This window comes from Aptenodytes forsteri, unplaced genomic scaffold (genome assembly GCF_000699145.1).
Source record: "Aptenodytes forsteri isolate BGI_AS27 unplaced genomic scaffold, ASM69914v1 Scaffold171, whole genome shotgun sequence".
NCBI lineage: Eukaryota > Metazoa > Chordata > Aves > Sphenisciformes > Spheniscidae > Aptenodytes > Aptenodytes forsteri.
Window position 1 is genome coordinate 4307946 of NW_008794211.1, and position 25163 is coordinate 4333108.

Genomic DNA, 25163 nt, shown 5'->3' on the forward strand with positions numbered 1-25163 from the left:
TTATTAAAATGAAATAACCTTTTGCATTTGACACAGGAACATTGCAACACTAGGAAGCTAAAGACGAAACTCAGTAAACAGCTGAAATTAGATTTTGATTGTTCAATAATACCTAAAAAAAAGGGAGCAAAAATTCTAAGGAGTTCCAAGAACACTGGAATTCAATTTTCTTTCCTGGTAATCTCCTCAAACATCATTAGTCATATAGGTAACTAAGTGTGCCAGTCTACAGAATTTTTTTTTAATGTAATGTTTATTGGATCCCATTGGATTTACTATTTGAAATCATCCTGAGCTTTACTATTTTTTTTGAAGCTGTCCCTCTCCTAGTTGAAACACACAGAAAGGACTTCTCACAGTGATTTGCTTTCTAGCAAGTTTTACATGCTCTTGGAAAACATATTTATGGTTTTCTTTACTCTGTTAATGATGAATTAGCAGCAAAACACAATATGCAATGTAAACACATCACCCAAACCCACTACTTGATAAAAAGGTACTTCCTAGACATAAAAAAACTCTTCAAAATAATCAGCAGCAGCCAATTTGAATATTGTTAGTATTGTCAAATACCTACCTTAAGGTCAGTCTGTCTTAAGGATTTTCAACAGTGTTAATTAACCTTTTTATGCTGATGCAACACTATCCACAGAAGGGGTTTTCACTAGTATAAAGACTTTAAGTACATAATTCAGTCATTTTCCTTAACGATAACCAACAGAAGAAACATCGTTTTCCCTTCTTTCCCTCCACATGGTACCTTACACAGTGTGTTAATATCTTTGTAGATCCAATGCAGCAGATCCTTGCACTGAAGCACTCAACCAACTGTTGATGAGTGACTCAGGTTAGAGAAGTATGATTTCTTCAGCCTGACCCCTTTGGACAGCATGACTTCATTGCATCTCTTTCTTTTACATAAAACAGTGAACAAAGAAGGTATCGTGACTACAGAGCTCTGTAGCTACAAAACCCTCCTCATCAATACATGAGGCAGAAGAGCATGGCTATAAAACACTATTTCCAGTCATGCTGGTGCAGACAACTGTTGAACTGGGATATGTTCACTAATGAATTGCGGATTAAACTGAATAAAAAAAAAATCTGATCAGCTCCAAGTTGACAGAAATTATACCTGCAAGTGGTATTAACTGTTTTGCATAGACTGTATCTGAATAAACGTGAATCAGAAGTAATATCATTTAGCATCTGACAGATGGAATCAACTAAACGAAGCTGCAGATGTTTGTTAAACTAGCAAATCAACAGCCCCCTGTACCAGGAGTAGCAGCAATCAGATTCTAGACTCCAAGTGAAATGCTGCTGAATTTCAAGACACTAATATTAACCACCAGTTCCAGTCCATTCAAATATTCAATCTTCTTGCTAGCCAACAAGATGTCAAATACCTCAGCATTTTGTTTAAAAATACAATTAACTCAACTACATAATTGCTATAATTTTATGCACTATACTATATTATTGCACTGAAGCCACTCCAAATGTAAAGGCACTTTTACTAAACATTTGACCCTGAGAAGGTTCATTTTAAAGATGAGCTTTACTGCAGTGAGAAAAGAGGGGAGGATACATAATCTATCACCCCATTTACAAGACACATATTTTTAACCTCTCCTAGTAGTACAATGTGTATAAACACCTGCTGGGAAGGAATGAAGAAGAGGGAGCCAAATTCTTCTCAGCAGTGCCCACTGACAGGATGAGGCAATGGGCACAAATTAAAACATGAAATTCCATCTGGACACATGAAGACACTTTACTGTGAGGGCATCAAACAATGGGGTTGTGAAGTCTCCATCTGTGGAGATATTCAAAAGCCATCTGGATGTGGTCCTGGGCAACCTGCTCTAGCTGACCCTGCTTGAGCACGGGGTTTGGACTAGATGATCTCAAGAGGTCCCTTCCAACCTCAACCATTCTGTCACACTAGCAGCTGGTGGAGGAGGACCACAGCTGATTTTGCATACTCACATCTGCAGCACCAGTAATAATAACTATTCTCCTCTTTGAAATAATAATACCAAGGCTACAAAGCTGGTGCCAAATACTCTTTTAGGGAAGGGTTAAGTTTACTGATTATACTGGGAACAGATTTCCCTTCTACGAATAGTTAGGTTCTTGGGAGACTAAGAAAGGCCATACAGACAAATTTTAGATTCTTATCACTATTGCTAACAGCTTTGAATTGCAACTGAATGATCACAAAAATATGTTTTCACTTTTTAAAAGTGTATTCTCTTTTGAAATAGTACTCCAGGTGGACAGCTGACTATATACTAACCACTGTGATCTCCAGTCCTTCTGCAAAATTGTTTATTAACCATCTTGTCATGAAAGTCCACCTCTAGAACCAAGTATGTCCTAAGATGTTAATATGTATTAGGTCGTCACTCAAAAAGAAAAAAAACAAGCTGTTTGAGATCATACTGTTAAGACAGTATTTCACCAGAAACAGATTTGATTGCTTTTTATCCTACTATGCACTCTCAATATGAATCTTATTATGTTTAAGAAACAGACTTTAAATAAAGCCAAGAAAACAGAACTTGTGATCTTCCACTGCTTCAGCTATAAAAAGAATGAAGTTGGCATCACAAATATCACTCATGGAGGACATCACCTTCCGCAGCTTTATGAAAATCCATTTTCATTTTATAATTTGTGTACGAGCTAAAGCTATTTAGCAATTAATTCCCCCATGATGATTATTCATGGCTATGAAAGAAAGAGCTGTAATGAACATCTCTGCTTTAAGAAACCTGGACAGTGGCAATACCTATTCTAAGTAGGTGGTGAATGAAGCAGCAGAACTACTGGCTCTTGAGAGTCCTTTCTCACAGTGTGCATCTCATGCAGAATAAAACATCACATACCCACAAGTTTTCATTACTTCAATTTCTTAGAATAAATTTTGTTTTCTTTTGAACATCCATTTCCTACATATTCTGGCAGAGATCAACATCTTGGATACAGTTTCTTGTTAACAGTTAAGGAGATATCAAACATAGCCACTTTTTAATGTTTGCCTCAAATCTTTGAAAGGCAATTTCTTCTTTGAAAAGTGGAGGGTTTTTCCTTTTTAAAAAAAAAAAAAAAAAAAAGAACCAAAGAACCACCTTTCTTCCATAATTTGGCCTTAACATTCAATGAAATTGATTTTTATATATATATACGCACACACACATGATATGCGCATATATATATATATATAAAAGCCTGCAAATATTTTTGACTCCTAAACCATTTGTCTTCACCACTAGACAGCTGCCAATTCAGTGTCATACATTAAGGTAGCAAACAACAGAGGGGCAGATACTGCTACCCCAACTATCCAGAACACATTTCCCAGGTACAGCGAATATCGTGCGATCTTGGATGACCTCTGACTTTCCCCTCAGCAAAATCAGCTTTGTCTTCAGTTTCTTCGAATTAGTTTTCACTTTCTTCTTCATTGATGCTCAAGAGCCATCTCTGAAAAGCCCTCTCTCTTTCATGTATAGATAGCATATTAGTATTTTCCAGACCATTCTGTTAATTAGAACAAGGTATACAGTAGTTCTATCAGAAAACAAACTACTTAACCAGGTGTTAGAAGTAGCTGTGTGCTTTACCTCTGAGGAGGACAATATTTCTCTGGAATAATGACAGGTATTCGGTTCAGGAACTCAAGAAGTAAACACTGACTTTGCTTCTCTGGTCTGCCCAGCAGACCAGAAAGATGTGTCCGATTGCTAGTACGAGGAAGACAAATTCAGATGCAAGTTGAGGAAATTGTTACTAAGACAATTCAGAGGCAAGAACATTAAATGGACTTTGCGCAAACCAGTATGAAAATCTTTAGTATTCTATTGAAAATTCATCAGAACTGAGTGGATAACATTTCCCTGAGACTGTTACTTGCTCAGTCAACGTAGCATTGAGACAGAATCTCAAACACTCACAATTCGGTTCTTGATAGCTCCATGCCCCAGTGCTTTCAAAATATTCTTGCAGTATATTTTTGGGAAAAAGCTTCAATCTTAGACTTGATGATTCACAGTGATACGTATGACTACGTATTTTGATATCAGTCTCAATCTCAGTCCTTCCATGTTTTGCAGCAGTCATTCTGCTACAAGACACTGGTTATAAGTCATACATGTCCATAAGGGAAGTGGCAGAAATCACTCTTCTTTTTTTTTCTTCTTTTTAAACTATTTTTTCATGCAGAAGTGGGAGGACAGAAAACAGACTGAAATCTAAACATAACATTTTCCAGCACTACCATGGCCAAGAACCACAGAAAAATAAATTCTTTCAATACAGACCTATACTAACCCCAGTGGAATTTAGCTTTGGGAAAGCTTACCATAAGCATTAGCTTTTAAAACCAGTACAGGTGTAAAAGGCCACTAAGGTAAAGGATAGACCTATTTGAGGAACGCACTGATTAGGAATCAAAATAAGGTTAAGCGGTTGTAATCTCAAAACCGACATTCACTGCAATGCAACAGAACTCTTACAGATCAAAAAGCAGACTGTTTATAACCCATTACCACAATTACAGATTCAGTATAATTTTTATCATTTCAATTAAATTAATAAGTTAATAAGCTGTGTCACCTAATCCTCTAATTTAACTTCTCCAAAAGATTACTTTTCAAACATATAACCACAGCCATTAAGGTAATGAAATTTTACAAATATTTAATTATATTACCAGTTATAGACAGCAAAAGTGAAATAGAAAAAAAAAAATCTATAAAAGATTCAGAAAACCGAATGCTTCATTTGCTCAGGAGTTATTTTAGGGGCTACAAATGTACTTGTTGAAAACAAAGGCAAATGATGCACTTGCTAAAGAACTGTTCCACTGACACAAGCACAAAAAGGGGCAATGGGAAGAGCACAATGCAGTAATTAGGAGATTCACTAGCATCATTCTACAATTTTATCATCATCACCACAAGAACTTTTAGGTCTAATTTCAGCAGGAATGTTAGACAAAAGTTTTAAGGCAGTAGCTTGGGAAAAATTTGATTAGCAAGTACTGATTCCGATAGATTTTCATCTTTTATCTCTAACATACAGGATTTTTTTCTTCCCTAATGCTTAAATACTTTCATCAACTATTACAAAGAGTGCCTTTTTGCTACCAAAGGAACTTCACGACTGCCAACAAAACTTTAGTAAAGAAATCATCATCTTAGAAATCTTGTCTTTGAAAACATTGGGCAGAAAAAACAATACACGTCCATTAAATGGACATAAAGTTTGTTCGAATTACAATCCCTTATGTTTTACTTTAAGGTAAAATAAAACCAAATTTACCTCTCAGAAGTGGATGCAAATTAGTAAGTTTTGGTGCACCCTAAAAAAAAAATTATTAAAACAAATAACAGTTTTCTTAAGAATTGATTCATAATTACATATGAATCATAACGATGTATTTCTCAGTACTGAAAGTGTGTTTGCATTCTCCAATAAAATCTATGCTAAGTTGTATGCCAATACTGAGTACATATCTCAATATTTTAAGATACAGAATTGCTTATTTAGGGTTGCCCAAAGAAGAGTTTTATTCTGTAATAATGCAATCATGATGGCTGCGTTGCCTTTTGACATCCCATATTAGGATAAAGGTTAAAAAACATTACAATTCTTCCTTGGTTTTCTTCTCCCCCATTTCCCAGATAAAACAGTGTTCCTTAAGTGTACTTTTCCATAAATCAGTTCAGAGCTCTTTAAACTTACCTATATTTTTCACTAGTGTCTGGTTTTGAGACACACCCTTGTGGCACTCTAGAATACTAAATTAGAACAAAAATACTTAGCAATGTAGATACTATCCTACTCCCTATCTAGTCCAGTACGCCACCATCAAACAGTGCCTCAGGGGAAGGTACAGCAAGACAGACATGATAATGGACTTCAGAAAAGCTCTTTATCCTGCTCTCTAGAAAAAATGTTGGAGGTTGTTTTTCTTCATTTTTTTTTCTCTCAAGAACTCAACTTCACTATCAAACTTTATAACCTGAGTCTCTTAATCCAATCTGATCTCTGTTTCTTACCAAATTCATGCCCCAGTGTCACCTAACTGATCTGTTAGCTGATAATTTTCAAGGTACTCATCTCTAACAGCAACTTGTATCAGGGAAGAAAAAGGAAGTAAATAAGTGAGCAGAGGTGAAGAGTTAAGAATAATTAAAAATATATACACAATTTGAAAATGGTTTATCATCAGCTTCAGTTTTCTATATTAACGCTGTAATTGGGAGCAAACACATTACTTCTGGTTCTCACCTTTCCTCTGTGATTTTTTCATCCTGCCTTCTCTGATCAATACAGCTACTGAATCTCAGAAGGAAAATTCACATTAAGGGTCTTTGTTTATTTTACGTAAAATATAATGTAAATATACTTAGCGTGTATTTATGGTTGTGATTTTCCATGAGAGAAAACAATGAAGAATAGGTCTTTCAAAATAACTTTCATAGCTCTGAAAATAACTCATCTCACAACTACATTTACCAAGAAGCACCTTCTACTCACCTCAAACAAAATGAAAAGTGCTGTTCTGAGGGACAGTAATTTGGACCTATTACAAGTCAGTGGCTGCTAATGGCTGCCTTCACACATGCAACAAAACATTTCCTTTTAGAAAGGATATTTCTTACAGGATTCTTGATGGTATGCACTCTTCATGTTCTTTAGAATAAGTTTTCAGTTTTGAAGAGAGGACGAGAAAACTGCCACTGATCCTCGGAATCATTTCTTTAGCCAATCCATGATTTTTCACTGTTTTAATACTTAAAATATTTTTTGAAAAGTTTGTGTTCTTCTCTTGACATCATTCAGAAAAAGAAAAAGCCTGACACAAGTACTACCTTTCTTAAAAGACATTTAAAAATTATAAGTGTAGATTCTAGCTGACTTGTTTGTCAATTCTCAAAAATATCAATTTACATCCTAAGAACAACTGGCATAATTCCAGAAAGGGAATACTCTCCATATCCTTCACTGGTCAGCAAGGAACCAAGTCGCTGATGTTCAAAACTGAGCCTTCCCCATAGGACCACAACTGATGCTACAGAAGGAGAAACCATAGTTCAAGATAAGCAGTTCTTTTATGAAGCACAGTGTACATTCAGATTGTTGCAATAGGAAGACTTAGGAAGACTTACATGAGTAACTTGTTGGTGTTTATGCAAACACAAGGCCTATTTTGTCAACACCACGTTTATGCCTTTAGGAATACATAAACTTAACATAAGGAAATGCATCCACTATATAAGTACTACATCTGTGCTACTGTTTATTTATAAACAAATAATGCTTAATAAAACAATGCTCTATAATGTGGTTTTCTGGCAGAGCTCTGCATTGACAGACAAGATTCTTAAATTCAATTCCAAGCTTTCAGGCTGTAGATTTTGAAGTGCTTCTGTGAACAGTTTAATCATTCCAACAAGAGCTCCCTGAATTATAGTGGGAAAAATAGAGTCATTCTTAAGATTTCAGTAAGAACTACAGAAAACACTACCATTACATGTATTTCAGGTTTTTGGGCTAGGCTTTTTTTTCTCTTTTTTTGGGGTTTTTATTTTTTGTTTTGGATATGTTGTTTTTTGGTGGTTTGGTTTTGGTTGGTTGGTTGGTTTGTGGGTTTTTTTTTTTAAATTCAAAGGGATACCTTCCTATCAGTTTATGGAGTTGCAAGCAATGAATTTACAGATTATTTTATCATTTTCCTTAGTCATCAGCACATTACTGTAGGCATTGCACTAAAATGCGTCATTTCATCCTTCTGAAGTTTTATGTATCACTGTCTTCTGAGTGTGGGATGATCAAAACTGGTCACAATTACATCTTTTATGCACCCTCTCCATAGTTTCATAAGACAACTGATGATTCAGATGCTCTAGGAGGCTCCAGCTTTAACACTGCAACAGGTTTCTTCTAACTTATCTGTGATATACCCTGAAAAAGCATATTATTTGATAATATCGCAGTCAATATTCACCCATCACTTGTGTTAAAATGTCCATATCACATATCTGGCTGACAGGTGACAAAAATGCCAATTAATGCTTGTTACTTTTGCTATGTTTGCATCTGAACGCCACCCTAAAAAATATTACAAGAAGTGAAGATTACTTAAGCAGATATAAAAGACAAAACTAACACTTTTTGCTACCAGAGTCAAAGAAGCACCTCCATGCAACAAAACTTGCTGTTAGCAGTTTCATCCTCACACCCTTGGCTAGGCAAAGTGAGCTTACAAATGTTAAAGATATATTAACTTCAGATGGCAACAAAGAACCAACCCTTAAATATATCCTTTTACACTTCTTAATAATTTATTCACATATTTATTTAAAACTGTATATGGTCACATACCCCACAAGATAGTTGGAAGGTACCTTATTTTGTTAGGCAAACATCATTTACTTTTCCATCTCTCCCACACCTACATGTTTATGATGACTTTTACAAATATCTTATCACAATCCTAGTATCAAAACATTGCAACCTCAAAATGAGAAAACCTATCAAAATAACCCCATCAGCCCATATAAACATACCCCAATCCAATAAATCAGCACGTTACCAGGCATTACTGTGTTGTTATTTAAGTAGCAAAAACCAACCATGCCCTTCCTTGTCAAAGGTTCACCATTCCTATACCCACTGCTGATATACCAGCTACTAAAAGATCCCAACCCAATTCCTCTTGGGGCTCAATTCTGTTCTAAAATCCATGGATTAGCAATGTCCAATCTACTACAGGATGCAGTTCTGAAGTAAGGTTGTATCCATATTATCTTCAGTCAACAACATAATCAGCAGGCCAAGAAAAGCCACCATCCAAAATACAAAGTAGACAAAAAAAAAGGATAGTTTATATAGGGTGATCAAAAAGTTAACATGAACATACAAAAGAATTGTAAATACACGTGATCTGATCAATCTAATTCTTTGTAGCTGTAAAAGTTTTTTGAAGAAAAAATTAATTTCACAAAGTAGAAAATGTGAATGCTTTCTTCCGAATTATTATGTGTGTTCAAACCCCAAAATTTTAGATGACTTCATAATAGCACAACAGCAGAATTTATCTTACAGGAGACTTCCTAACTGACATTTCAAGAAATCTTGAGTCCTTGTACCTTTTTATTAAAAAAAAACAAAACACCCCCCAAACCCTTCTTTAGCATAACTTTAGCAAACATACGAGAAGTATCAGCACTTGTTTAAAAGAAACCCCCAAAAACACAAACCCTGAGCCTTGAATCTTGTTAACGTCATTACAGTTATATTCCACAACTGTAGCAAGAAGAGGAAAATTACTATGAAATAACAACAACAATTCCTATATTTAATGTTATTTAAAAATCAAAGTGTTACCTAAGGCAATTACCTTGCAGCCTTTTAATATCTACAGGGAAAAGCCTAAGGGAAAATAATTGACTTTGCTAATTTTACCCTTGGCAATTATAAAATAGCTCTGCATTTCATTACGACTACAGAATTTCACATCTAATTGTCAGCCCCGAGAGAAGCACAGAGATAAATGCATCATACACAAGCTTAGACAAGAGTTTAACAGCACAATAAAATTATCTTGGTAGCAGTGGTTTCAGTTAATGTTAAAAACCCCTTTAGTTTAAATTCCGGTCTATACAACAGCTATGCACGTCTATAGAGGTTATAGCCTAGCATGGTCAGTACCATGTACAATACAACGCTGCTCATTTCATTAGCCAATTTGCTGAGCTACCAAATAAATGCCAGCAAAAGCGCGGTACTGTGATTTTTACTTTGTACATCAAAGAAAACAAAACATTATGAAGGAAAAAAGTCACAGTTATTTCACACTGCTGAAAAACAGATGCCAGATTTGAAAATTCATCATTTACAAAAGAATAAATACAGTATGTTTAAATCATTGCACCTGTCAAGAGATTTCTATAGCTTGTACTTCAATTTTTCTAACTTCGCTAGTAGGGTTAGACGTATGAAAAAGAATAATTTACTAAGTCAATCAGTTTCCATAATGGCATCCCACTTATCGTATGTAGAAGCTATGAAAGTATTTAGATGTCAGAAAAATGAAAAAAAGTGCTAAAATGTTTTGGCAGAATTTTCCGACATGCAGTATAATGATTGCTTTAAAAAAAAAAAAAAAAAAGTATTTCTTTGCACTTGTGCTTCATTTTACTGTAGACTTGTTTCCTGGGAAGCCTTCAGGGATTATACATTGCTGCTGCAATACTTAATGATGTACTAAATGCAAAGTAATAGGTGCTACATTTTATAAAAGTTTCCTCTTATGCTGAAACAAAAAATTGATGTAGGGTTAAATCCTTTGGTCTGTCTTGAGAATCTTACTAAGTACTAAAAAAAAATGAACGGATACAAATCAACAATAATTAGTAAAATCAATTGCACCCCATTTTGGTTATGGTATGACTAAAATTTTGCACCATTTAAAACTTTTTTAATGCTTGCTACCAGTTATCACCATAATGGCTTAACCCACTATTCCAGCAGATTGACATCTAATTTTCTGTCTCTTCTCCTGAATCTCAGCTCTATGTTACAAAATGACACCACTTTTGAGAGAAACTGTCACACTTATGATCAAAGCAGTACAGAAATACTCAACTACCATCATGAGGAGCTTTAGCATGAGAATCTAAAAACAATAAACTCCTTAAGCTCGGGATTAAAACGATGTTGATTATTGACAATTGCACGCATGACAAACATTTATTTTACATTATGATATGGCAGCAATCTTCAGACATATAAAAAGTACCCCTGCAAAGAAGAATCCTTCTCTGTTTCCACTGGAATGGCACACTAAGCTCTTCAGCCACACACGTAGTTAGGTGTTACACTAGACTGGCACAAGGATGCCCAGGAATCTCTTTCCACCACGAGAGGTTTTAAGAACAAGCTAGACAACACGTGTAAAGAATGATTTGGTGTAGCTGATCCTGTCTGGGGAAAAGAAGAACCGACTACAGAGATGATCTCTTAAGGTCTCCATCAGTCTCATTGTCTAAGATCATACATACATACAATTCATTTGTCATGAAAAACATTTCCCTGTAAAGTTTCAAACAGTTTGGCTGAGCAGCTGGATCACAGCTGCCCTTTAGAAGCCAGTACATCCACGTTAATAGGGCAATCCAATACTCAGGGGAGACCACATGCCTAACAAAACAATTTCATTACGAGTAAAAAGTCACCTGAGCGCTGTGTAGACAAAGAAATAAAGCCTTTTCCCCCAAGAATTCCGTAAGACAGACAAACCTTTCACAAAGCACAAGGTAAAACAAAATAACAAACCAAACATGTCTTCAGCTGGCAGTCTGCCAGAGGTGTTGTACTCCGACATGTCACGAGGATGCCACTGCATATATGTTAAAGTCACCAAATTAACCACTCATCCATTACTACCTATGGCTACACTGCTTCAGAATGTATACTAAAGGCCTCACCACAGTAATTCTATAGGACAGCGGTAAACATGTTCACAACAGCAGCAGCCTGTCAATCCATCTACAGCTAGAACGTAAGGATGCTTATTTTTAAAGCGTGCTCCATACATACATACATATCATAACTGCTGATTTTTTAAAGGACCTCTCTTTCGGAAGACTCACTTACAGTTACTTGCTCTGGCAGTAGAAGAATTTTTTTCTTTTTACCTTGGTATTCTGCAACTGCGCAAGGCTTGTGCAAGCATTTGCTAGAAGAAAATCTCCACTCAAAATAGCCATTTTATTTCCAAACTGCATATCCTTCAGCGGGCCATTGCATGACTTGAGCTCACCAATATTTACTATGCCACGATGCACCAGAAAGGCAGTGTGGATCAGTTCCGTAATCTCGGCCAGACTTCGTTGACTGAAAGCAAAGAAAAAGTACAATTACTTTTGACGCCATGAATAAAGATATAGATTCTTAGGGGAAAAAAACACACAGGTCATGCTGTGTAGTAAACAGATATTTTATTATTTGTCATGTAGCTCTTCTATTTACTTCTAGAAGCCACAACCAGGAAGTGTTAAGCAGAGAGAAGTATCTCATCAGGCTCTTAAGTATTTCCAGGTAAGCTGCGGGTACCACAGGTTCCATTTGGAGGAACACTGTCCTTTGTTTGAATTCTTTCGGGGGGGGGAAAAATTTTTTTGGGGGGGGGGGGGGGGAATCTAAGTAATCAATATAGTCCTCATGGTGCTTTCTTTTCTTGTTTTGTCTTCTAGAAGCTTGAGGGACACTGACATGAAGAAAATGCCAAGCAGAAAGTACTGATGGGAAGGAACAAAGGACGTATCAGCAGGGGAGTTGCGAGCAAGCCGATCTGAACACCGTAAGAATGCTGCAGTCAATGACTGCTCAAATTAGAGTTAAATTAATAACAGGATACCTTGCAGTTCAATAATACCAAGGGGGAAGGGCGTAGGGGGGAGAGGAGAAACAGCTGAACATTTTAAAACTCTGTACTAACGATATGTCACTGGTTGTTTTAGTCAGAAGAAGCAAAGGTGATTGTCCAGCAAAGAGGCAGACCCAATTTTATTTGGATAGGTTTACAAATCACTTCTTATTCCAACACACAGTGTGCTACATTCTGAATTTAGGGGTTTCAAATCCCTGTGAGAGGCTTGCCACAGAGGTTATCCCATAGAGGCTTGCCCTCCATTTATTTTCATTTTTTGGAAAAGGCATGAAAAAAAGTCATTAGCACAGCCTGCTCCTCCCCTCCTCCCGCAATTCAACCCTGTAGCCCCCGATAGTTAGCGACTGTCACTCCAAGGAGCCCAGAGATGTCACCTTAGCTCAGAACTACAACAGGGCGATGAACAGACATAATAACTGAGCAGGGACAAGGGGAGGGGGGGAACGGAGCAACGCACTGGAGCATTCTCTTAACGCTGCAAGCCTAGATACACACAGGCTCCCCTCTTATGAAATCTTCAGCACATTCACATCTTTTCTGACTCAAGCAATTCCCTTTATGTCATGGAGACTTCCTTCACATATGAGCAAAAACGTGATGCATGCCCTCAGCTAGACAGATGAGTAAAAGGCCTTAAAGTTCAAATTAAATTGCAACCTAGTACAAAGGCACGTTATGGTCCCTGTGCTTATTCAAAAGTGGCCAAGCACTGATTCATTGAGTAACCAACTGCTCCATGCCTTCACATATGCATATACTGGCTGATACATGCTCAGGTTAGATTATGCCTCAGTACCGGCACAGTACCAAGTACATTAATACTGTTTCCTCTGGACAGTGCAGATGTGTTGCAACCGTCCCAAACGATATTAATCTAAAGTAACCTTCTGCCCCAAATATATCTGACCTGCGAAGAGCCCCAGCAGCAACTGTTTCAGGCCAGTGATCCGTGCCAATTAGCAAGAGAGAAGAGCTAGTAGAGCCACACAGCCCAGGCAGGCATGCAAAAGATAGACGAGCTGAGGGGAGAGGATAAACAGAGGTTCCCAACGTATTTTGTCACACACAAAAAAATTAAGCTGTTTTAAAAGCTGCCTTTATAATTCAGTTTTTGCTCCATGCAGAGAAAAACAACATGAAAACAAAACAGCTAGCCATTCTCCATGTAGACAACGAAATTGAAGGTTGATGCTGTTTTTCAAAGAGGCGAGGGAGAAACTCGCACAACCTACAGCCGCAGTATTGTAATCACGCTTGGCTCGGCTCTAACAAAGGGTTAATAAAATTTCAAGCTCGGAGAAAAAGACTAACAAGACATCCCGATGCTCCTGCTGTCATTGTCAGGGCAGCCCTTGGAGGAAATGTCCATATCAATTCGGTTTATCAGATGGACAGCTGATCAACATTAAACAGACTTGCTCTGGGCAGATTGAGCCAAGCTACCTGTTATGAATAGCAATGAGAGCCCTCTGCTCCCTGCTGCCGAGCTCTGCCATTTCCGACTGCCGCAGATCCCAGGACATATGGGGATCCCTCGTGACGAGCACATAAAGCTGCAGCTAACTCAAGCGACGGCTCATTTCCCCCAGCTGAAAGCAGGCATTAATATCCTGAGGAGATCAGGCCCGCCTCTGTGACCCCCAACCATTGAAGCAAAACGACGACTGTCCTATTTCTTCATTTAATAAGCTTTTAATGAAGGAAATCAAAATCCCCTCTTTGACTTCAGCATCACTCTTCATGAAAAGGTTACACAAATACATCAGTGTCATGCTTTCCAAATGCTGGGGATCTGGATGTTTTCATTTCTTTTTCTGTAATCCGTTTGTTCTCCAAACGGTATTCATATTATTTGTGCTAACGAGAACCATATTAGGCAGATAATCTGCATCCAATTCTGATCTTATATACCGCTCTTCCACCCTCTCTCTCTAGCAAACTAAAAATATAAGAACCAAAGCTATTGCAGAAATCCCAGGCAACAGATTTCTTAAATTTTTTTGTGATAACCCCCATAATAACCAGGCACAACTAAGAAGTCCACAGTGCTGGTACGGATACAGGAGGGTTCTTGACATGACTCTAAAACATCCAACAAAAAATTCCCCACTGTTATTAAGTTGCTATTGAATGGCTAAAGCAATACTATATACAGCTTTCTCAATCTGAAGCACAGTTCAGTGATTAAATAATTTTGTATTTGAAAGCAGCTAATCCCAAAATACAAAAAATTAATGTTTATATAATGGTGGACTTACAACAACATACAACAGAGTACAAGAGCAGAAACAACAGGGCAACAGGATTACGAACTCCTACTGCTTCCATCCTGTTCCCGCTCCAGAGCCCATGTTCACACAACAAAGAAGTGGTTGCCACAAGAATTACTCACATAGCAAGGTAGTACTGAGAAAACAGTCAATGTTTTTAAAATACACGAAGTCTCTAAATAGAAGCAGGCTAAGAATAAGGAATGCTTTTTCACAAAATGCTAAAATACTTCCATCTGTCCTTCATGGCCTTCGCCACTGAAGGAAGAACTCCCTGCAAACCACCACCAACTGCCCCATAGACTCCACTTACAGACATCATGTTTCAAGAGACGATACTGTTCTGAGCTCCACACGTCCCTTAATCTCCTTTTCCTTCTCCCCTTCCATAAATCAACCCCCATGCATTAATGTTGTTCCAAAGAGGGTGGTACAGAGGCTTGGACAGTACCTGGGGGATCTGACTAAGAAGTTTTTATGGGTCACAGTCAAACAGGCACAAGTTCTGCTGTTAGGTGCATTATTTAAGCAGGGTTAATTGTGAAACACAGCCCCCCCTCAACTAAGAGAATACCAGAATGGTTGAGGTTGGAAGGGACCTCTGGAGATCATCTGGTCCAACCCTGCTGCTCAAGCAGGGCCACCTAGAGACAGTTACCCAGGACCACGTCCAGGCAGCTTTTTAATATCTCCAAGGATGGAGACTCCACAACCTCTGTTTCTGTAAACAGGACAACAGGACATACTGGCTCATTACCCTTTCAAGTCAATTACCATCTACCACTTCAGCGAATACTTTTCCCCCCGCCTCTTCCAGTCTTTGTTAAGATCCTCAGACTTGTTCTCGGCTCTCTTCTTTTTTCGCCCTAGTCTTTACTTCATGAAAATCTTAATTCACAGACTTTTCTTGCCTGTGGTGTAAAAGGGAGCAGCATGTAAGCTGCCTCTTGTTTTTCTGCTCTTGACTGTTTGTTCCTGCACTTTTAGCACTAGTGTAACTAACCTAAATCTCTGTAAAATGCTTGCTATAAAGTATCCCTTAGGTTATGAGCTCCTCAAGCTGCACATGTCATCCTGGAAGGTACAAAGGAAACACTAACTTCACATGTAATTAAAAAACTCTCCAGCAAGGTCAATTGGAGCTATATTGACTCTAGGACTGTGAAACACCAGCTTGCAGGGAAATACTAAAAAAATGCGAAATTAAGTTATATAGATAATTAGATCCTGCAACAAGAAAAACAAGTGCATTTTCTATCCTTCCTCTTTGCTCCCCTCCCCCAGTGAAGTCACACAGATCATTGACATTCACGTATGTTTTGGTGAACTTTGATAAACTGCTGAGCAGACTTCAAGAAATCTTTTATATCTGCCCTTATAAACTAATGCAGTAGCTGCAACATCCTACTGCTGCGATGCTAAAGTAAGGAATACAGGTTTTATGGAAACCCCACACTCATACAGGCACCGCATCTACAGAGAAAAATAAAGAACTAATGGAGAAACTTTGTAAATATGCTTCTATCTCAAAAAACACATTTCACAATTTTGTTTTGGATTAAAATTTCCTATTTGTATGCCTGGGAGTCTGCCTCATCACAGTATCACCATTACTAATGGTCTTATTACAGAGATTAACATCTCACGCAGATTTCAACACAAATTTTAAAGCCTACACAAAACTAAATGAAATGGCAAGGGGGATTGGCAAAATATTGAAACAAAATTCTGTGGAAATAAAATAGGTTTTGATAGCAAATTTCCTGTGCAACCTTTTAAAATTAATTCCTTCCTGTCATCCTGAATACCCTCTTTGTTGTTTGTGTTATCTTTAAAGGCTTGCAGCTATGAAACATTAGCCAGTACAATGTCTTGAGGAGTTCTTATACGTGACTTCAGTCCCTAATTTCAAGTCCTACTCTAAAAAGAAATAATAGCATTTTGCAAAACATATGATAAAATAGAAAGATTAAATAGCTCAATTGTATTGCTGTGAACAAAAGAGTACTTCAGCTTAAACACTCCTCTGCAATATTTGCAATGGAAACTCAAGCTCTCAGTAACAGCAAGAAAACTTGAGTCAGTTTACCTTTCATTATCAGCTGTCAGAAATACACTGGCCCTCTCAAAGGATGATAGGTTATGCAAAGAACCATTTAATAATTTAAAATGTTAACGGTAGGCACAGTATTTCACAGAAACGGACCAAAGACTTACATTAGACACTAAAATCCATGTTCTAAAATTTTCAGCATTGAAAGCAACTGCAATGAACAAAGACAATGAAATTAATAAATCAAAAATTCTTTAAGCACTCTTATCATTGAACCTCTGAATTAAAGTGACCAACAGTATACACCCAAGGTTTGAACATTTTCTCTGTGATTGTCAACCCAATAGCTTCCCTTCAAAACACAAAGGATTAATTTGGATGAATAGCCTTACATTCAAGATTTTTTTTTAAGAATAAATACATTAAAAAATACCAGCACCTATTCCAGTTTAGTGACAACTATAATAATCTATGAAAACCTATGATTTGAAAAATGAAATAGTTCTTTAGTAGAAAATTACATATGAAAAAGGATTAACTAAAGAATTAAAGTAACAAACTAAAGCACGGACAATGTATCTGGGCAGACCTTGGTATTTGATTTTACTTTTTTTTTGTGACCAATAAACCGAAAGAAAAACTTTTGTAAAGACAAGAAGGTGCATACACTAAATTCAAATTCAACCTGTATGCTCTGGTCATTGCGCTGCACCAAGATAACCTGCTTAGTTACACAGCAAGAAAGGGCAGCGATTTTTACAGTTCTTTTTTCCATTCACTTGTCAAAGTCAATGCCATGGTTAATAAAACCATGATTAAAGGAACAATGTATAGTGAGTAACAAATAGCATCATGGTGATGGAAAGTCTCATTCTCATCTTCTGTGTATAGTCTCTTTTACAAGAAATTAAAGGCGGGGGGAGTGTTTCAACCAGTCAACATGTATGGCAGGTGTGGTGGTTTCACTAACAGGAAAAATGTTCAGGATAAAGCAGCAGACATAAGCACAGCACCAAATATTCATTGCATGACCGTGACTCATGTATCTGTTATCCAGCAGAAAATATCTACCCACTGCTATCCTTTAACAAGGTCTGAGACTAAGACTTCTGTGGTTCCTCCTATCTTGGTCACTAAGCTACTGTAGGGGCATCTTCCACCTGACAGATAAATGAAGTTGAAAGACATCAATTCTATGAAGTTTATTGAGTATGCAGTTTAATTGCATTCCTGTCAATGAATTTATTTTTAAACTGGCTACGTATCTTACCTCTTTCATCTCCTTCCCTTCCTAGCATCACAAAGTTTTTGAAGTAAAACTTCTACCTATACTCCTTCATGTATTTTTCCTTCTTTATTCTTGAAAAGATCTTACATTTTTGTTCTGTATCTCCCCCACCACTGAATACTGCCTAATTTCTTTTCCTCCTAATTTGTCTTAGTAAGCTCTTCTCTCAGCCCATTACAGGATTTGAAAATGTTTTGTGATTTTTAGTTGGCAGATGTTCACTTGAATTCAGCAAGCCAGTTTTCCCTAAGCATTGTGGGTGGTCGGCAGGGGGGCAGAGGGGCACTCGAAGTCAGGCTCCTGTTCCTTTTCTTAATGCAGGAATTATGAAGAAGGGTTTTGGCAGTCTTGACTTCACTGATAATTAATTTAGGCCTACCACAGAACAGCCAATTCCCCCTTTGTACTCCAGACAGCAACATGAAACTTAACCAATTTGTATCAGTTTCCAAACTAGTGCCACTGATGTGCAAAGATGGCCACCACCGTGTCATTAGAGTGTAGCTAGGAGCCCTCAAGCCTTGGAGCCAGCTGCCTGCACTGGACCGCGAGCAATCCACATTTGCATCATCATCTCCCAGCAAAATGAAGCCCTAACGGGTGAACTTCAGAGTCTGGAGGCTCTGTCTGGCTTACTCCTATATTTGGCATCAGTGGCCAGCAAAGTAACGGTGATCACAACCTACAGCACAGTATATTTTTCTTGTCCTGGATGGCACCGTCACAGCAATTCCCCTTTCAATTCACAAGGATATGAGAAACTTAAATAGCTTCACATCCTATTTCCATTATTACAGATTTCACATGCACTAGAAAGTGTTAAAAAGGGGAGACATCAATTACTTTTCTTTTTCTTAGAGACCCTTTCTACACTGCTAGGTGTCCTGGTTTTGGCAGGGATAGAGTTAATTTCCTTCCACAGCATCACTTGCTTTGTGTATTATTATTATTATTATCATATTATTATTATTATCATTTTATTTCAATTATTAAACTGTTTTTATCTCAACCCACGAGTTTTCTCACTTGTGCTCTTCCAATTCTCTCCCCCATCCCACCGGGTCGGGGGAGTGAGCGAACGGCTGCGTGGTGCTCAGTTGCCGACTGAGGTTAAACCAAGACACTAGGGAAGAAAAAGTAGACTCGAGACATGAGCCAGTATTTACATAAATATTGTTAAAAAACGTGGCTTTACAGTTAAGGTTTTATGGCTTTTTTTTCTTTTTTTTCTTTTTTTCAAAGGAGGGCTGGCTAGCTTAACTTAACAAATCAAACCAAAGAAAAAACAAGAGTATTCACCTGAAGATGTAAAGAAAAAACAAAAGTAATAAGATCTCTGGAAAAAGAGATTTCTTGGATTACTTGAACACTGATGTAAAGAAATCAGTAATAAAAATTAGAGCTACTAATTTATAAGCATATTGTCAAATTTATTAACATCACATACCATAATTCCCATTTTAAAATCACTGGTTATCCCAATGGGAAGATTCACATTTTCAAAATGAAGTAAAGCTGTCAAATGCAGTATCGTTTTTTTCTAAGGCAATTATCAAGATTTAAACTTCTAATAAATAAAAGACAAGTTGAAATTCTAGCTGGTGTTCACTACAGGTTATATTAACAGCTATGTAGACCATATCAAGTACTATATTAAGTCACATCAAAAGCTAAAATGTTTACTTCTTTAAAGAGCTACTTCTGTCATTATGTAAATAAATATGCAGATACTACATGAGAATTTACTTTGAATAATGTATATCGGCAATATAATGTATTGTCACTATCTTGAATTTCTAAAAGGAAATTTCCTAGCTCAAGAAATGTTGCATTCAACTTGAATTTTCTATTAAAAGTTTAATTTGCTACAAAGAGTTCATATCAGAACTAAAAATTCAGGTACAAGTGAACATGATCTCAATACATTTGTTATATGAAAACAATATAATCAAAACCATAGCAATATATAAACATTCTTTATAAAAATGACATATAACATTCAGAAGTATATAAGACTATACATAAGTGATATTTTCAATGATAAAACAAGCTGAATCAGTTAAATAAATTAAACAGAAAAACGTGAATAGCTTTTGGAAACTATTCAAGAATATTGACCAAAAAGCCACAATTCCCCAGTTAAAAAGACTAAGCTGATTAAAAACAAAACAAAAAGCCAAAAAATCATGGCTTAGACAAAGCCAAACCAGCTATAATTCCCTCCCTCTCTAGCTCAAACAAACTGGAAAACTGATAGCAACAAATGCAAATCAGAGAAACTAGGCAAGGAAGAAAATTGATAAAGGAACGAACGAGAAAATGCAGAGATGGACAGGAAGTTGAGCAAAGGCAATTTAAAAAGGATATACTAAAAAACCCTCAAAGCCACGAAGAATTTTAAGAACTGCATTGGTCCATTAGGTAAGGGTGGGCAGAAACATAACAACACAAAAGCAAGGGATTTTAGAAAGCCTGTTATATTTTTACGCAATGTATTTACATGACAAGATATAAATATCTTCTAGTCCAGCAGTGAATAATAATGCTCATGAACAGCAGCGGTGGTTAAGATTTTTACAGTCAGTAGGTCCAGAGAACTGGCACTCAGGAGGGAAGGCAACAGAAAAGGAATGACATAGCTGATAAACAGCAAAGAGAATGCATCATCCTCAATACAGAGTCAACTGAGCTGGTTCAATATGCTTTACCCAAGTGAAAATATGCATTGCAAAAAAAGATCAATCAAAAGATCGGAGTTAGAATTACAGAAAGCAGACCACATACATACAGGACAAGGGACTCTTTCGGGAAGAAAACACTCAAGATTTGGAAATGGGTGGAAGGAGGGTGAAGGAACAGATCATCCCAGATAATCGGCTAAGATACAGCTGTGGTCAAAAAGGCTAATAGGATCCATTGTTGATTTAAGGGAAGAATAATAGCAAAAGTAGTGTTTCTGTCAACCCTGGGTTTCCAATGCCAGTAAAAAACATTACTGGGAAACTTCATTCAGGAAGAATTTGGGAAAGAAGGAAAAAGTTTAGAGAAGAGTTACACTAACAATCAGAGTAACAGAAAACATACAAAGCAAGAAACTAAATCTATTTAGTGTAAGGAGAAGGCTGATACTGAATCTGTAGATTGACTTGGTCACAGCTATTTCAAGAAGGTTTAAGTATCTACACCACAGAAGACAAATTCAAGAGAAGAAAATACTCGAGATTATTAAGCAAAGATAAAATAAGATCCAGGTGAAGGCACTTTCCAAAATCTATTACAAAGAGTAATGCTGGACTCTCCAACACTGGCAAAGTTGAAGACAACACCTGATGAAATCCCACTTAAGCACAAGTATTAAAGTTTAAAGAGCTGATTAAAGTTGGGGAAATCCTATGGCCTGTTTTATATTGCAAGCCAATCTGACTAGCAAAATGATGTCTCTTAGTTATTAATGTATTCATGAACCATAAAGCCAAGGGAAGGAAACTTTTCAGAAAATAAACAAAGGACAACTTAGATTTGGCAGCAGTTAATGTTGTCCCTGTATCGGAAAACTTACTATTGGCCAGCATCCCATTTTCTTTTAAGGAGGTATAGATGCTTTCAGCATTGGGATTTCTGAATGCATTTATTTCGGCAACCTTATTCAGGAGACACATCAAAACCAGAGCCACTTTGCCCATTACAGTTACCTCCCATTCCCAGCACAGAAGCATCCAAAGCCACCAGCAGGCTGGGAACCACAGGTATATTGAGTTTAATTCTATCTTACTGCACATAGAGAATAAACATTTCAAAATTCATTTTAAGCAAGTTCTGCAAGAGGAAACAACCTACATTCAGGAACCATGCCTGTCTTCACACATTTAGGTATCCACATTGGCAATGCGATGTATTTGGCGCTGTACTAACCCAGGAATACATGCAAGTATTCCCACAAAGAACAGGAGATAAAGAAAACCAGAGGCCATCTACAAAATTATTTTATGTATATAAGGGTGTGTATTTTACCTAAGTATACATATTTTCTTTAATTACAGTTTTCCATATAACCATTAGGGGGTTCTAGCCATGCAAGTCACATTTATTAAAGGCAGCATGTCAAATAAGAGTTGACAATTACAGGCTATATCAATACACATTATGCCAGATGGTAATGAGCCATACACAAAGGGCCAGCCATCCAAAATAATCACACCATTTTCCACAGAAATGTTGAAGAGGTTATGGTTTATTACACAGTGCTCATTAGATATACAGTGGCAGCATTAGTAATTTTTCCTTCATTTGTGTCTCATTTAAGACTCTGCCCCCACAAGCCCATTCAAATTAGTACACAAGGTTAAAATCATTACGGTCAGAGGGAAAAAAAAATTAAGTTGCATTTTTATTTTACAGTAATGGTGGATCAAAGGTCCCTGGAATCTATTATTCTCTCAACTACTATCTAACACAGGATACTAAAAAGAATGAAATTCACTGTCATTTGCCATGAAGAAAGATAGCCTATTTTAAATGAGAAAACTCTATATTACTTAATTAATAACACTAAGTGAAAACAACAGTTAGGTTGTGACACAAAGTGACAAAAGTCATAAAACTAAAAGTTGAAACTGAACTTCCAGCCTTGGCTTTGAACTTTCTCATCTGCACTTCAATTTGGTGCTTTAACAGCATGGAAATATTTAAGTGTCCAAAAGGCAACTCATATTTCACAGCGGGTTGGAAAAACAGTTGTCTCAAATAACTAGAGTGCCATCTCTGAGAAAACACCTAGAAGATATGATTTAAAGTACCTTTCTACCCAGCTGCATATGTTGATTTCCAGCTAGAAAATGACTGCTGGAAACATTTATTTTCCTGCCTTTCTGTGTTGATGGAAGGTATGTGGGTGAAAAGATGTAACGGGGCAAATGTGAGTATTTGTCAGCACAAGCAAGGATATGTTTATCGCTTAAAAACATGCAGATGTCTCCCAAACTCCAAGTGACAGCCAGCATTCGGAAGTCAAAAAACTGCGAGAGAGAGGGAGGACTTGAGCACTGGACGTGCCACCTGACAACACGACTGCAGAGAACTGGCTTTTCAGTCCAAGCTCCTCTTTTGAAGCATGCAGAGCATCACCCGAAAATCTGGGTCTCGCATCAGGCAGCCACCCGGCTCACAAGGCCAGGGTATCCTTACACCTCCTTCCTCAGCCACTCCTGCTGAGCTATTCTGCTGTTACACAAAATGCTGAATTATTCATTCAGCCAGATGGCAAAAGAGTGAAAAAAGTCAGCCAGTCTCCAGGAGATTACGGGAGAGAAAGGTGGGACATCTGGACTCCAGTTCCTGCTCCACAAAGTTACTGGGAGGGAAACGACATTACATACTCGGGCATTCCTGACCTAGGTGTCCTATATCCCTGTGTGAAGAGGATTTTTCTGAAATTCAGACAGAGTAGTACTGGGGATTTGCATCCTTTCAAATACTTGAGGGAGCCAAGCCTGAAGTTCCTGCATCCTCAGTGAACGCTTAGTCAGTGGCTAAAGGACGCGGAGCAGTGTTAACAGCACATCTCCAGTTTGGGAATCCCACCTAGATAATTTCCTAGTTAAACTAGCCAATAAATCTTATCCGTGTTTTGCAATTGTTTGAAACATAAAAAGCATGTTTTATTTAATAGGCTCTTAAAAAAAAAAAAGCTTAAAAAATTAAAAAGAATTCCATTCATTCCAGGCAATGCAGTCTATGATATCTGAACAGATACTCTGATAACTAAATACAGTAAACAGTTTTCTATCAACAACAATATTTTGCATCAAGTTCGTTCTACTACCTGACATTTGTACAGTTCATTTTATTACTGGCAAAACTACTTACCCCAACAAGGTGGCATTTTTGCAGGCAGACACCAGCAAGTATGAAACAAATATGAAACCTATGCAACGTGAAACAAACGCAAGCCCCTGACTCATTATAAAATCCAAAGGGCACCAGGCTAATTTAAAGGTCTGAGCAGAACATAGCAAACATTATGCAGAAGTTTTATATAGTTATTTTCACTCTAAGTTTCCAGCCAATTCAGAGTAGGTTTAAATTCTCTCATGTTGATTCAAAAATGGAAGACCAGTGGCCAATTCTAAAAAAGCTGATCACAAGCAAGCCCACCTCTGCACAACTACCAGTGGTCTCGAAACAACAGAACCACCGTTTCCTTAAAACAGCAGTACTACATTTTTAAAAACTGAAGGTAAAAATAAGACATTTGAACCTGATGGGGTGGAAGAAGAGCAAGCCAAAAGAAGAATTTAAAATGGAGCTAGCATAAAGATCTTCTTTTCAGTTTACTGAAGTGAGCAAGTTGCAGGTATTGTAAACAGGAGTCTAAAAAAGGCAAGATAGGAGGTGATCAAAAGCTTTGGCAACAGCTGCTGTAGCATGGCCTTGGAAAAAATGGAATGGTAGGATACACGATGCAAGCAAAGACAGTAAGACTCAGAACTGAATAAGGTATGTTGATGAAAAAACTCGAAAGATGAGGTATGAACTAAAGGATTAATTTGTGGATTGGATGACAGTGCTGTCACCAAAGCAGAAATCAAAAGGAATATGATGATGGAGAAAATCACATATTTTGTTATGGAAATGACCAAGATTCCTTCCCTTATGATGGCAGCATGCGTCAGCCAGACTGCTTATGGAACGAGCAGGCACCACCCAGGATGCCCATCCATCCAGGATTACCCAGATTTGCCCTACAGGCCCTCAACAACAAGTATACTCCAATTATATTTCATGTATCTATTCCGTAACAAATTTCACAACATGGTTTAAAAATCATTTTGACTATTCTGTGTTTTACTTAACCAAAATATTTAAATATTTGCACTAAAACCAACTGCAAGGATATGAACTTGGGTTCAGGAAAGGCAGGTCCTGCTTGACCAACCTGATCTCCTTCTATGACCAGGTGACCCGCCTAGTGGATGAGGGAAAGGCTGTGGATGTGGTCTACCTGGACTTCAGTAAGGCCTTTGACACCGTCTCCCACAGCATTCTCCTAGAGAAGCTGGCGGCTCACGGCTTAGACAGGTG

The 25163-nt window shown here is 37.4% G+C and overlaps 1 protein-coding gene across 1 annotated transcript in view; it reads right to left on the reverse strand.

Annotated features, from left to right (window-relative positions):
• PDSS2 (decaprenyl diphosphate synthase subunit 2) overlaps positions 1 to 25163 on the reverse strand; it is a 127786-nt gene that overhangs the window by 32860 nt on the left and 69763 nt on the right. The window contains exon 3 of the mRNA XM_019473579.1: positions 11718 to 11916. Within this exon, the coding sequence (XP_019329124.1) occupies positions 11718 to 11916 (199 nt within the window). The remainder of the gene's footprint in view (positions 1 to 11717; positions 11917 to 25163) is intronic.